The sequence below is a fragment of the Salvelinus fontinalis genome, chromosome 10 (assembly GCF_029448725.1).
Source record: "Salvelinus fontinalis isolate EN_2023a chromosome 10, ASM2944872v1, whole genome shotgun sequence".
Lineage (NCBI taxonomy): Eukaryota > Metazoa > Chordata > Actinopteri > Salmoniformes > Salmonidae > Salvelinus > Salvelinus fontinalis.
Window position 1 is genome coordinate 14221698 of NC_074674.1, and position 14911 is coordinate 14236608.

Consider the following 14911-nt stretch of genomic DNA (forward strand, 5'->3'; position numbering starts at 1 on the left):
GATAATTCGTAAAAATCCTAATAACTTCACAGATCTTCATTGTAAAGGGTTTAAACACTGTTTCCCATGCTTGTTCAATGAACCATAAACAATTACTGAACATGCACCAACAGCTTACAGACGGTAGGCAATTAAGGTCACAGTTATGAAAACTTAGGACACTAAAGAGGCCTTTCTACTGCCTCTGAAACACACCAAAAGAAAGATGCCCAGGATTCCTGCTCATCTGCGTGAACTTGCCTTAGGCATGCTGCAATGAGGCATGAGGACTGCAGATGTGACCAGGGCAATAAATTGCAATGTCCGTACTGTGAGACGCCTAAGACAGGGCTACAGGGAGACAGGACGGACAGCTGATCGTCCTCACAGTGGCAGACCGTGTGTAACAACACCAGCACAGGATCGGGTACATCTGAACATCACACCTGCGGGACAGGTACAGGATGGCAACAACAACTGCCTGAGTTATACCAGGAATGCACAATCCCTCCATCAGTGCTCAGACTGTCTGCAATAGGCTGAGAGAGGCTGGACTGAGGGCTTGTAGGCCTGTTGTAAGGCAGGTCCTCACCAGACATCACCGGCAACAACATCGCCTACGGGCACAAACCTACCGTCGCTGGACCAGACAGGACTGGCAAAAAGTGCTCTTCACTGACGAGTTGCGGTTTTGTCTCACCAGGGGTGATGGTCGGATACGCGTTCATCGTCGAAGGAATGAGCGTTACACCGAGGCCTGTACTCTGGAGCGGGATCGATTTGGAGGTGGAGGGTCCGCCATGGTGTGGGGCAGTGTGTCACAGCATCATCGGACTGAGCTTGTTGTCATTGCAGGCAATCTCAACGCTGTGCGTTACAGGGAAGACATCATCCTCCCTCATGTAGTACCCTTCCTGCAGGCTCATCCTGACATGACCCTCCAGCATGACAATGCCACCAGCCACACTGCTTGTTCTGTGTGTGATTTCCTGCAAGACAGGAATGTCAGTGTTCTGCCATGGCCAGCGAAGAGCCCAGATCCCAATCCCCTTGAGCACATCTGGTACCTGTTGGATCGGAGGGTGAGGGCTAGGGCCATTCCCCCCCCAGAAATGTCCGGGAACTTGCAGGTGCCTTGGTGGAAGAGTGGGTTAACATCTCACAGCAAGAACTGGCACATCTGGTGCAGTCCATGAAGAGGAGATGCACTGCAGTACTTAATGCAGCTGGTGGCCACACCAGATACTGACTGTTACTTTTGATTTTGACCCCCCCCCTTTATTCAGGGACACATTATTACATTTCTGTTAGTCACATGTCTGTGGAACTTGTTCAGTTTATGTCTCAGTTGTTGAATCTTGTTATGTTCATACAAATATTTACACATGTTAAGTTTGCTGAAAATAAACGCAGTTGACAGTGAGAGAACGTTTCTTTATGTTTTCTGAGTTTATATTTGAATTCTACTCTGGTTTCCCTAGAAACACATGCCTTTGGATTCATGCCTAATTGGAATAAATTTTCCTGAAGATCAAGCACATTCAGACATGGGCACCCAGTATCTGTTGCAGCGTTTGTCTGTTCTCACATGTAACGGGTGGAAGCGGTGGGATCTACTGTAGTTTCTTTTATAAGTACGACATTTTTGTTCTATATACATACAGTGGGGAGAACAAGTATTTGATACACTGCCGATTTCGCAGGTTTTCCTACTTACAAAGCATGTAGAGGTCTGTAATTATTATCATAGGTACACTTCAACTGTGAGAGACGGAATCTAAAACAAAAATCCAGAAAATCACATTGTATGATTTTTAAGTAATTAATTTGCATTTTATTGCATGACATAAGTATTTGATGACCTACCAACCAGTAAAAATTCCGGCTCTCACAGAGCTGTTAGTTTTTCTTTAAGAAGCCCTCCTGTCCTCCACTCATTACCTGTATTAACTGCACCTGTTTGAACGCGTTACCTGTATAAAAGACACCTGTCCACACACTCAATCAAACAGACTCCAACCTCTCCACAATGGCCAAGACCAGAGAGCGGTGTAAGGACATCAGGGGTAAAATTGTAGACCTGCACAAGGCTGGGATGGGCTACAGGACAATAGGCAAGCAGCTTGGTGAGAAGGCAACAACTGTTGGCACAATTATTAGAAAATGGAAGAAGTTGAAGATGACGGTCAATCACCCTCGGTCTGAGGCTCCATGCAAGATCTCACCTCGTGGGGCATCAATGATCATGAGGAAGGTGAGGGATCAGCCCAGAACTACACGGCAGGACCTGGTCAATGACCTGAAGAGAGCTGGGACCACAGTCTCAAAGAAAACCATTAGTAACACACTACGCCATCATGGATTAAAATCCTGCAGCGCACGCAAGGTCCCCCTGCTCAAGCCAGCGCATGTCCAGGCCCGTCTGAAGTTTGGATCATCCAGATGGTCATTGGCAGAGGAGGAATGGGAGAAGGTCATGTGGTCTGATGAGACAAAAATAGAGCTTTTTGGTCTAAACTCCACTCGCCGTGTTTGGAGGAAGAAGAAGGATGAGTACAACCCCAACCCCGTGAAGCATGGAGGTGGAAACATCATTCTTTGGGGATGCTTTTCTGCAAAGGGGGCAGGAAGACTTTACCGTATTGAGGGGAGGATGGATGGGGCCATGTATCGCGAGATCTTGGCCAACAACCTCCTTCCTTCAGTAAGAGCATTGAAGATGGGTCGTGGCTGGGTCTTCCAGCATGACAACGACCCGAAACACACAGCCAGGGCAACTAAGGAGTGGCTCCGTAAGAAGCATCTCAAGGTCCTGGAGTGGCCTAGCCAGTCTCCAGACCTGAACCCAATAGAAAATCGTTGGAGGGAGCTGAAAGTCCGTATTGCCCAGCGACAGCCCCAAAACCTGAAGGATCTGGAGAAGGTCTGTATGGAGGAGTGGGCCAAAATCCCTGCTGCAGTGTGTGCAAACCTGGTCAAGGTCTACAGGAAACGTATGATTTCTGTAATTGCAAACAAAGGTTTCTGTACCAGATATCAAGTTCTGCTTTTCTGATGTATCAAATACTTAAGTCATGCAATAAAATGCAAATGAATTACTTAAAAATCATACAATGTGATTTTCTGGATTTTTGTTTTAGATTCCGTCTCTCACAGTTGAAGTGTACCTATGATAAAAAATTACAGACCTCTACATGCTTTGTAAGTAGGAAAATCGGCAGTGTATCAAATACTTGTTCTCCCCACTGTATATATATTGGAATTCTACTCTGGTTGCCATAGATACACAAGCCTTTGGATTTATGCTAAATTTGAAATATTTTTTCCGGAAGTTCAAGCACATTGAGTCAAAGTGCATGATAATATATTGAAACCCATTGTGGTGTGGAGTTGAGGTCAATTCCAGTTCAACTCCATGGAATGGTCAAATGACATGGACAACTAGAATAGAAAATGATCCATGGATCAAGATTGAAGTAACCCCAATGCAGGTGGTATACTTTAATGTTATGATTGCCGGCCAAACAGACTTGTTCATGCTTGAAAGCGATTGCCTAAGCTGATCTTTTGGGAGGTGCAGCACCCTGTCAAATTGATCTACAGATAGGGATTCATTTAGTAGCGGCTTTAGGTTGGTCCGATCCTGTTCTCCCCCTCTGTTTTACCCAAGGCTGCCGGACTGGGTCGCCTGAGGCCCAACACTCTGGTGATTGGCTACAAGAGTGACTGGAGGGACGGAGACATGATGAACGTGGAGACCTACATCCACATGATTCAGTGAGTAAACGGGGGCTTTGCAAGCCTCCTCATCAAAAGGCCGTCCACAAAGACGCCCGATTTAGAACGGTCATTGTTTTAAAGCACCTGAACATGAGATGAGTTGTGAAGATAACAAGCGTTGTCACACAACTAAAGTACTCTATATGGAGTACTACACACACATATACACACACACACTAGTTTGGACTTCTGTCAATTTTTATTCAGTCGCAAATCAAATGTTAAGCAACAGATGTAGACTAACAAGTACTTGGGGATATGGCTAGACGGTACACTGTCCTTCTCTCAGCACATATCTAAGCTTAAACTTAATTTAAGCTTAAGTTAAATCTGGGCTTGGTTTCCTCTATCGTAATCGCTCCTCTTTCACCCCAGCTGCCAAACTAACCCTGATTCAGATGACCATCCTACCCATGCTAGATTACGGAGACGTAATTTATAGATCGGCAGGTAAGGGTGCTCTCGAGCGGCTAGATGTTCTTTAACATTCGGCCATCAGATTTGCCACCAATGCTCCTTATAGGACACATCACTGCACTCTATACTCCTCTGTAAACTGGTCATCTCTGGTCAATACTTATTTATAAAACCCTCTTAGGCCTCACGCCCCCCTATCTGAGATATCTACTGCAGCCTTCATCCTCCACATACAACACCCGTTCTGCTAGTCACATTCTGTTAAAGGTCGACCTGCACAGTTTTCTCAATCATGGACTCTCTTACAGACTGTTGTGGCTGCTTTATGTGTTGTCTCGACCCCGTTGACTTTTGTACTGTTGTCTGTGCTCAATAATGTTTGTACCATGTTTTGTGCTGCTACCATGTTGTTGTTATGTTTTGTTGCTACCATGCTGTGTTATGTGTTGCTGCCATGCTATGTTGTCTTAGGACTCTTTATGTAGTGTTGTGTTGTCTCTCTTGTCGTGATGTGTATTTTGTACTATATTTGTATTGAATTTATTTTTAATCTCAGCCCCCGTCCCTGCAGGAGGCCATTTGAATTTTGGTAGGCCGTCATTGTAAATAGGAATTTGTTTTTAACTGAGTTGCCTAGTTACATTTTTTAAAAGAACAATGAAATGCTTACTTACTTACCTTCCCAACAATGCAGAGAGAAAGAAAATAGAGAAACAATAGAAAAGTAAAACATGTTATACACAATGAGTAAAGATAACTTGGTTATGAGATTATGCACCAATGGATTTAGGCTGAATCGGTACCTGGCGTAAAGTGTGGGGATCATTGTATTAGATTGGAAGGTTAGAGATGGTTCAGCCCCAGCATATTAAAACCTACGCTAATACCCTAAGCAATGTGCTCTTTAGTTTTCATTTTATGCGCGCGTCTACTATACACTTACATCAATGCAGTTGTATAGAATGGGCGAAGTCATGCTTTCACGTGGTCTGTGAAGATCCCATCTCTACCAGTCAGGCATTTAACTTTGTCCTTCGAAACTTGGCCTCTTTCATGGCGGCTTGAGTTCTTAGCTTGTTTGTTTGCGTTCGCCTCGTTAAAGTGCGTACGCGTGTTTAGTCTGAGTGGAAAACTGCACGTTTCATGTAGTTTGTTGTACACATACACACAGGCCCTGCTCAGTGTCAAGCGGCTTCCTGTATAATGCAAACAGAGTGCGTTTGTTTGTTTGTGCCTTTCAGCGATGCCTTTGACTTCCAGTACGGTTCCGTGGTCCTCAGACTGAAGGAGGGACTGGACGTATCCCATATCTCAGAACAAGGTGTGTGTACAAACAACACACACTGAAACACTTTCGTACCAAATTACATGATATACTTACCCACACACACACACACACTCTCTTGCCAAATGACTAATCTTAACAGTTTGTCTCATTTGTTTCCTCCTAAAGCTTTATTCAGTTATTGAGAAAATGAATTCAGCACTAGTATTTTGCCGCGTCCTGTTAACTTGTTCAGCGCAACGATTGTGTCTGGGCCAATTTGCAACTACACAGGGAATCGAGAGCATCCAATTGAGGTGTGGTTGTTAAACTAAAGTTGGAGAGAGGTGAATAAAAGGCATTTTTCAGTAGATTAACCTTCAAAAGACAGTCCAGCTGCAGATTATTGAAGTTAGGCTCTTTGATTTGTTCTCACGCAGTCACTCGCTGTTAACCTAATTATTCCTCTTCGCTTAAAGGTTCACATTTTCTGAGGAAGATAATTTCTTGGTTGAAGAGTAGACGTGTTACTCACGTACCATTCGTTCACCAACAACTCTTAGTCAATGCATGTTGATAATAACAGCATTAAAATAAAACTCAAGTCTAAATTCATCTTCCTTAGTCCAGTCAGTTGACCTGGCTTGTAGCATGGCCAATAGTGGGCGGCGACTCTGCTTTTCCACCCAAATTCACCTAAATTGTCCCAAATGTCTCAGCCACTATTTCAGAACAAACATTAACAGATGTCCGGTAAATGGTTTAGCTTTGTCGTTTCACAGATGACCTGCTGTCGTCGCAGGAGAAGACGTCAGGGATGAAGGATGTGGTGGTGTCCATCGACATGAAGGACTCTGACGGAGACTCGTCCAAGCCTTTTTCCAAGGCCACCAGTGTTCAGAACAGCCCAGCCATTCAGAAAGGTCAGGTGTCATTCTAAAGTAACCCACATATAAACAGTGAGTGCCTTTTTACACCAGTGGTTGTGCGCACATACCTGATTCGGCTAATCGAGGTTCCGATTGCTGTGCAGGACGGGAACACTCTTCAGCTCTGAAGGAGCAGGAAGGTTGGTCACCTAATTTTTTACAACTTCACATTGAGATATGGAAAATTAGGCATTTGTGAAATCACAATGTGAACGTGCTGTTTTGGCTCTTGAGGAAGGGGTTTCAGAATTCTGAAAGCAGTTTACCGCCACACGCTGATCCCCCTCTAGATCTCTCAAAGGCCTCCCTTAAGCTTCTCCAGCCAGTAACTAGGCTACACTGAGTGGCGGGCCTGTAAACACACACTTGTGCATGTACACACACATACACGAAAACATCTCATGCATGTACAGTTGTGGCCAAAAGTTTTGAGAATGACACAAATATTAATTTTCACAGTCTGCTGTCTCAGTTTGTATGATGGCAATTTGCATATACTCCAGAATGTTATGAGGAGTGATCAGATGAATTGCAATTGCAAAGTCCCTCTTTGCCATGCAAATGAACTGAATCCACAAAAAACATTTCCACTGCATTTCAGCCCTGTCACAAAAGGACCAGCTGACATCATGTCAGTGATTCTCTCGTTAACACAGGTGTGAGTGTTGACGAGGACAAGGCTGGAGATCACTCTGTCATGCTGATTGAGGTCGAATAACAGACTGGAAGCTTCAAAAGGAGAGTGGTGCTTGGAATCATTGTTTTTCCTCTGTCAACCATGGTTACCTGCAAGGAAACACATGCCGTCATCATTGCTTTGCACAAAAAGTAAGTAAGTAAGATTGCGCCTAAATCAACCATTTATCGGATCATCAAGAAATTCAAGGAGAGCAGTTCAATTGTTGTGAAGAAGGCTTCAGGGCACCCAAGAAAGTCCAGCAAGCGCCAGGACCGTCTCCTAAAGTTGATTCAGCTGCGGGATCGGGGCACCACCAGTACAGAGCTTGCTCAGGAATGGCAGCAGGCAGGTGTGAGTGCATCTGCACGCACAGTGAGGCGAAGACTTCTGGAGGATGGCCTGGTGTCAAGAAGGGCAGCAAAGATGCCACTTCTCTCCAGGAAAAACATCAGGGACAGACTGATATTCTGCAAAAAGTACAGGGATTGGACTGCTGAGGACTGGGGTAAAGTCATTTTCTCTGAATCCCCTTTCCTATTGTTTGGGGCATCTGGAAAAAAGCTTGTCCGGTAAAGACAAGGTGAGCGCTACCATCAGTCCTGTGTCATGCCAACAGTAAAGCATCCTGAGACCATTCATGTGTGGGGTTGCTTCTCAGCCAAGGGAGTGGGCTCACTCACAATTTTGCCTAAGAACACAGCCATGAATAAAGAATGGTACCAACACATCCTCCGAGAGCAACTTCTCCCAACCATCCAGGAACAGTTTGGTGACGAACAATGCCTTTTCCAGCATGATGCCATAAGGCAAAAGTGATAACTAAGTGGCTCGGGGAACAAAATATCAATATTTTGGGTCCATGACCAGGAAACTCCCCAGATCTTAATCCCATTGAGAACTTGTGGTCAATCCTCAAGAGGCAGGTGGAGAAACAAAAAAATTCTGACAAACTCCAAGCATTGATTATGCAAGAATGGGCTGCCATCATTCAGGATGTGGCCCAGAAGTTAATTGACAGCATGCCAGGGCGGATTGCAGAGGTCTTGAAAAAGAAGGGTCAACACTGCAAATATTGACTATTTGCATCTACTTCATGTAATTGTCAATAAAAGCCTTGTAATTAAACTTCAGTATTCCATAGTAACATCTGACAAAAATATCTAAAGACACTGAAGCATCAAACTTTGTGGAAATTAATATTGGTGTCATACTCCAAACTTTTGGCCCCGACTGTATACACATCTGCTCACACACAGATGGCTTCAACGTTGTGTCTGTCTGCTGCCTCCTTAAACTGTGGGCAAATAAACAGGGGAACTGTTCCCACATGTCTTACGGACAGGCTGGGAACTTCAGTTGATTCCCGACACGGAATTGTATTTATGACACACACGTCACGTTTAATTGTTTCCTCCCGTAGGGAGTCCCATGTCCGTGACCCTGTGGGTAGGCCTGGGCGATATGGCCTAAAAATAATAATATAGATTTTTTTCAGACCTATGGACGAATAACATAATTGTATTTATTTAACTAGTCAAGTCGGTTAAGAACAAATTCTTAGTTACAATGATGGCCTACCCCGGCCAAACCCGGACGATGCTGGGCCAATTGTGGGCCGCCCTATGGGACTCCCAATCACAGCCGGATGTGATACAGCCTGGATTCGAACCAGGGACTGTAGTGGCGCCTCTTGCACTGAGATGCAGTGCCTTAGACCAAATAAGAATTTGTTCTTAACTGACTTGCCTAGTTAAATAAATAAAACAGCCTTATTCTAAAAATGATTCAACAGTTTTTTTCCCTCAATCTACACACAATAACCCATAATGACAAGTAAAAACAGGTTTTTAGAAAATGTTGCTAATTTATAGAACAAAATATTAATCTGAAATATGACATTCACATAAGTGTTCAGACCCATTACATTTGTTGAAGTATAACTTTAGTACGTCCCCTCGCCCCGACCTCGGGCGCGAACCAGGGACCCTCTGCACACATCAACAACTGACACCCACGAAGCGTCGTTACCCATCGCTCCACAAAAGCCGCGGCCCTTGCAGAGCAGGGTGAAACCCTACTTCATGTTTGAGCAAGTGACGTAATCGATTGAAATGCTATTAGCGCGTACCCGCTAACTAGCTAGCCATTTCACATCCGTTACACTCACCCCCCTTTCAACCTCCTCCTTTTCCGCAGCAACCAGTGATCCGGGTCAACAGCATCAATGTAACAGTACAACTTTAAAACGTCCCCTCGCCCCGACACGGGCGCGAACCAGGGACCCTCTGCACACATCAACAACGGTCGCCCACGAAGCATCGTTACCCATCGCTCCACAAAGGCCACGGCCCTTGCAGAGCAAGGTGAAACCCTACTTCAGGTCTCAGAGCAAGTGACGTAATCGATTGAAATGCTATTAGCGCGTACCCGCTAACTAGCTAGCCATTTCACATCCGTTACAAAAGCACCTTTGGCAGCGATTACAACCTCAAGTCTTCTTGGGTATGACGCTACAAGCTTGGCACACCTGTATTTGGGGAGTTTCTTCCATTCTTCTCTGCAGATGCTCTCAAGCTCTGTCAGATTTGATGGGGAGCGTTGCTGCGCAGTGATTTTTTAGAGACTTGTCCCGAAGCCACTCCTGCGATGTCTTGGCCGTGTACTTATTGTCATTGTCCTGTTGGAAGATGAACCTTCGCCCCAGTCTGAGGTCCTGAGCGCTCTGAAGCAGGTTTTCATCAAGGATCTCTCTGTATTTTGCTCCGTTCATCTCGATCCTAACTAGTCTCCCAGTCCCTGCTGCTGAGAAAAATCCCCACAGCATGATGCTGCCACCACCATGCTTCACAATAGGGATGGTGCCAGGTTTCCTCCAGACGTGACGCTTGGCATTCAGGCCAAAGAGTTCAATCTTGGTTTCATCAGACCAGAGAATCTTGTTTCTCATGGTCAGAGTCCTTTAGTTGCCTTTTGGCAAACTCCAAGCGGGCTGTCATGTGCCTTTTTAATGAAGAGTGGCTTCTGTCTGGCCACTCTACCATAAAGGCCTGATTGGGGGAGTTTTGCAGAGATGGTCATCCTTCTGGAAGGTTCTCCCATCTCCACAGAGGAACTCTAGAGCTCTGTCAGAGTTACCATCGGGTTCTTGGTCACCTCCCCGATAGTTCAGTTTGGCTGGGCGGCCAGCTCTAGGAGAATCTTGGTGTTTCCTATCGTCTTCTATTTAAGAATGATGGAGGCCACTGTGTTCTTGGGGACCTTCAATCCTGCAGAAATGTTTTGGTACCCTTCCCCAGATCGGTGCCGCGACACAGTCCTCTCTCAGAGCTCTATGGACAATTCCTTTGACCTCATGGCTTGGTTTTTGCTCTGACATGCACTGTCAACTGTGGGACCTTATATAGACAGGTGTGTGCCTTTCCAAATCATGTCCAATCAATTGAATTTACCACAGGTGGACTCCAATGAGGTTGTAGAAACATCAAGGATGATCAATGGAAACAGGATGCACCTGAGCTCAACTTCAAGTCTCATAGAAAAGGGTCTGAATACATTATTTTTTAGATACCTATTTTATACCAAAATGTCAAACAACCTGTTTTCGCTTTGTCATTATGTGGTATCAAATCAAATTTTATTTGTCACATACACATGGTTAGTAGATGTTAATGCGAGTGTAGCAAAATGCCTGTGCTTCTAGTTCCGACCATGCAGTAATATCTAACCTAACAATTTCACAACAACTACCTTATACACACAAGTGTAAAGGAATGAATAATAATATGTACATAAAAATATATGAATGAGCGATGGCCGAACGGCATAGGCAAGATGCAGTAGATGGTATAGAGTACAGTATATACATATGAGATGAGTAATGTAGAGTATGCAAACATTTTATAAAGTGGCATTGTTTAAAGTGGCTAGTGATACATGTATTACATACATTTTTCCTTATTAAAGTGGCTAGAGACGAGTCAGTATGTTGGCACCAGCCACTCAATGTTAGTGATGGCTGTTTAACAGTCTGATGGCCTTGAGATAAAAGCTGTTTTTCAGTCTCTCGGTCCCCGCTTTGATGCACCTGTACTGACCTCGCCTTCTGGATGATAGCGAGGTGAACAGGCAGTGCCTCGGGTGGTTGTTGTTCTTGGCCTTCCTGTGACATCGGGGGGTGTAGGTATCTCTCGATTGTGCATCTGTAAAGGTTTATGAGTGTTTTTGGTGACAAGCCAAATTTCTTCAGCCTCGTGAGGTTGAAGAGGCGCTGCTGCGCCGCCTTCACCACGCTGTCTGTGTGGGTAGACCATTTCAGTTTGTCCGTGATGTGTACGCAGAGGAACTTAAAAATTTCCACCTTCTCCGCTACTGTCCCGTCGATGTGGATAGGGGGCTGCTCCCTCTGCTGTTTCCTGAAGTCCACGATCATCTCCTTTGTTTTGTTGACATTGAGTGTGATGTTATTTTCCTGACACCACACTCCGAGGGCCCTCACCTCCTCCCTGTAGGCCGTCTCGTCGTTGTTGGTAATCAAGCCTACCACTGTAGTGTCGTCTGCAAACTTGATGATTGAGTTGGAGGCATGCATGGCCACGCAGTCGTGGGTGAACAGGAAGTACAGGAGAGGGCTGAAAATGAACCCTTGTGGGGCCCCAGTGTTGAGGATCAGCGGGGTGGAGATGTTACCTACCCTCACCACCTGGGGGCAGCCCGTCAGGAAGTCCAGGACCCAGTTGTACAGGGCGGGGTCGAGACCCAGGGTCTCGAACTTAATGACGAATTTGGAGGGTACTATGGTGTTAAATGCTGAGCTGTAGTCGGTGAACAGCATTCTTACATAGGTATTCCTCTTGTCCAGATGGGTTAGGGCAGTGTGATTTGCGATTGCGTCGTCTGTGGACCTATTGGGGCGGTAAGCAAATTGGAGTGGGTCTAGGGTGTCAGGTAGGATGGAGGTGATATGATCCTTGTCTAGTCTCTCAAAGCACGTCATGATCACGGAAGTGAGTGCTACGGGGTGATAGTCATTTAGCTCAGTTACCTTAGCTTTCTTGGGAACAGGAACAATGGTGGCCCTCTTGAAGCATGTTGGAACAGACTGGGATAAGGAATGATTGAATATGTCCGTAAACACACCAGCCAGCTGGTTTGCGCATGCCCTGAGGACGCGGCTGGGGATGTCGTCTGGACCGGCAGCCTTGCGAGGGTTAACACGTTTGAATGTTTTACTCACGTTGGCTGCAGTGAAGGAGAGCCTGGTTTTCCTTTTGTAGTCCGTGATTGACTGTAGACCCTGCCACATACCTCTCGTGTCTGAGCCCTTGAATTGCGACTCTACTTTGTCTCTATACTGACGCTTAGCTTGTTTGATTGCCTTGTGGAGGGAATAGCTACACTGTTTGTATTCGGTCATGTTTCCGGTCACCTTGCCCTGATTAAAAGCAGTGGTTCGCGCTTTCAGTTTTGCACGAATGCTGCCATCAATCCACTTTTTCTGGTTGGGGAATGTTTTAATAGATGCTGTGGGTACAACATCACCGATGCACTTGCTAATAAACTCACTCACCAAATCAGCGTATTCATCAATGTTGTTGTCCGACGCTATGCAGAACATATCCCAGTCCCCGTGATCGAAGCAATCTTGAAGCGTGGAATCCGATTGGTCGGACCAGCGTTGAACAGACCTGAGCACGGGCGCTTCCTGTTTTATTTTCTGTCTTTAGGCTGGGAGCAACAAAATGGAGTCGTGATCAGATTTTCCGAAAGGAGGGCGGGGTAGGGCTTTATATTCGGCGCGGAAGGTAGAACAACAATGATCCAGGGTTTTGCCAGCCCGGGTCGCGCATTAGATATGCTGATAAAATTTAGGGAGCCTTGATTTCAGATTAGCCTTGTTAAAATCCCCAGCTACAATAAATGCAGCCTCAGGATATGTGGTTTCCAGTTTACATAGAGTCCAATGAAGTTCTTTCAGGGCCGTCGAGGTGTCTGCTAGGGGGGGATATACACGACTGTGATTATGATAGAAGAGAATTCTCTTGGTAGATAATGCGGTCGGTATTTGATTGTAAGGAATTCTAGGTCAGGTGAACAAAAGGACTTGAGTTCCTGTATGTTGTTATGATCACACCACGTCTCGTTAATCATAAGGCATACCATACCCTCCCTTCACCCTTCTTCTTACCAGAGAGATGTTTGTTTCTGTCGGCGCGATGCATGAAGAAACCGGGAGGCTGTACCGACTGATAACGTATCCCGAGTGAGCCATGTTTCAGTGAAACAAAGAACGTTACAATCTCTGATATCTCTCTGGAAGGCAACCCTTGCTCGGATTTCGTCTACCTTGTTGTCAAGAGACTGGACATTGGCGAGTAGTATGCTCGGGAGCGGTGCGCCCGTCTACGGAGCCTGACCAGAGTTGACGTTGCTCTTATATCCAAATATGTGTAGATTGCTGAGTTAAAAAAATATATATTTATCAATTTTAGAATAAGGCTGTAACGTAACAATATGTGGAAAAAGTCAAGAAAGCATTCAGACCTCTTAAGGCACCGTATAGTACTTTAAAGTATTTTTACTTAAGTAGTATTTTGGGGTATCTGTAATTTACTATTTACTTTGACAACTTTTACTTCACTACATTCCTAAAGAAAATAATGTACTTTTTACTCTATACATTTTCCCTGACACCCAAAAGTACTCATTACATTTTGAATGCTTAACAGAACAGGACAATTGTCCAATTCACTCACTTATCAAGAGAACATCCATGGTCATCCCTACTGCCTCTGATCTGGCAGACTCATTAAACACAAATGCTTCATTTGTAAATGATGTCTGAGTGTTGGAGTGTGCCCCTGGCTATCAGTAAAAAAAAAATATATATAATATAAGGAATTTTAAATGATTTACACTTTTACTTTTGATACTTAAGTACATTTTAACAATTCCATTTACTTTTGATACTTAAGTATATTTAAAACCAAATAGTTTGACTTTTACTCAAGTAGTAATTTAGTGGGTGACTTTACTTGAGTCATTTTCTATGAAGTTGTCTTTTACTTTTATTCAAGTATGACAATTGAGTACTTTTTCCATCACTGTACTTCACTCACATTTTAGATGCTTTTCATTGACTGCCGCAACTCAAACGGCCAAGTTGAGGAATTCCCTAATAATCCTCTGTGGTGAAGTATTTTGAAAAAATCTTAGTCAGTTTCTGTAGAGACAGGAGTAATTACATCATTTTGGCAAATGTATGTCCATTCACTCCCCTATTGGACCCACCGCTATGCCATTTCTCTCCTGCTCTATTGGTTTTCGTATCAACTTTCTTTCGTTGTCCAGAAGCCAAAGGCACAATCCTTGTCATATTAGCAACCCATCCTAGTTGTTGCATTGTCCGATTTTTCTAACAGAGAAGTTACTAACTGAGATTTGTGTCTGTCACACATGGAAACTTGGCGGAACTTAAAACTATAAAGCTATAAACACTGGCTTCGCTAACTTGGCGTGTCCCAAGAGCTCATCCACTACTAAGGCAGTGGTGGAGTTTTCCGATGACCCAATTTCTAACCATTGCCTGGATTCAACATTTCTTTCCCTGAGGGACCCCAAGTGTGTGTGCTTGTGTGTTGCCGCTGATGCCTTTTCCATTGGAGCCCCATTCCATCTCGTTTTGGCGCAGGGATAAATGACACAGCGGTCCACCTGACACCCCGCCCCCAGAACAGACCCCTCATTGTAGCCGTGCTATTGACGCATGTTTCCCATCATGGCGACAGCAGCAAAAACGTTAACCTCTCCGTTCTCTCTCGCTCTTTTTTTCTTCTTTCCCTCCCCCCTTTTTTTTTTTTTTACATG

The 14911-nt window shown here is 44.8% G+C and overlaps 1 protein-coding gene across 3 annotated transcripts in view; it reads left to right on the top strand.

Annotated features, from left to right (window-relative positions):
* Positions 1–14911, top strand: part of LOC129863657 (solute carrier family 12 member 2-like) — a 95328-nt gene that overhangs the window by 53534 nt on the left and 26883 nt on the right. For 2 of the 3 annotated variants that reach the window (XM_055935784.1, XM_055935785.1), the window contains exons 18-20: positions 3650–3756; positions 5418–5497; positions 6223–6363. In XM_055935784.1, coding sequence (XP_055791759.1) covers positions 3650–3756; positions 5418–5497; positions 6223–6363 — 328 coding nt within the window. Of the gene's footprint in view, positions 1–3649; positions 3757–5417; positions 5498–6222; positions 6364–6473; positions 14900–14911 lie in introns of those variants that run through there. The other variant, XM_055935786.1, reaches the window with a different exon arrangement.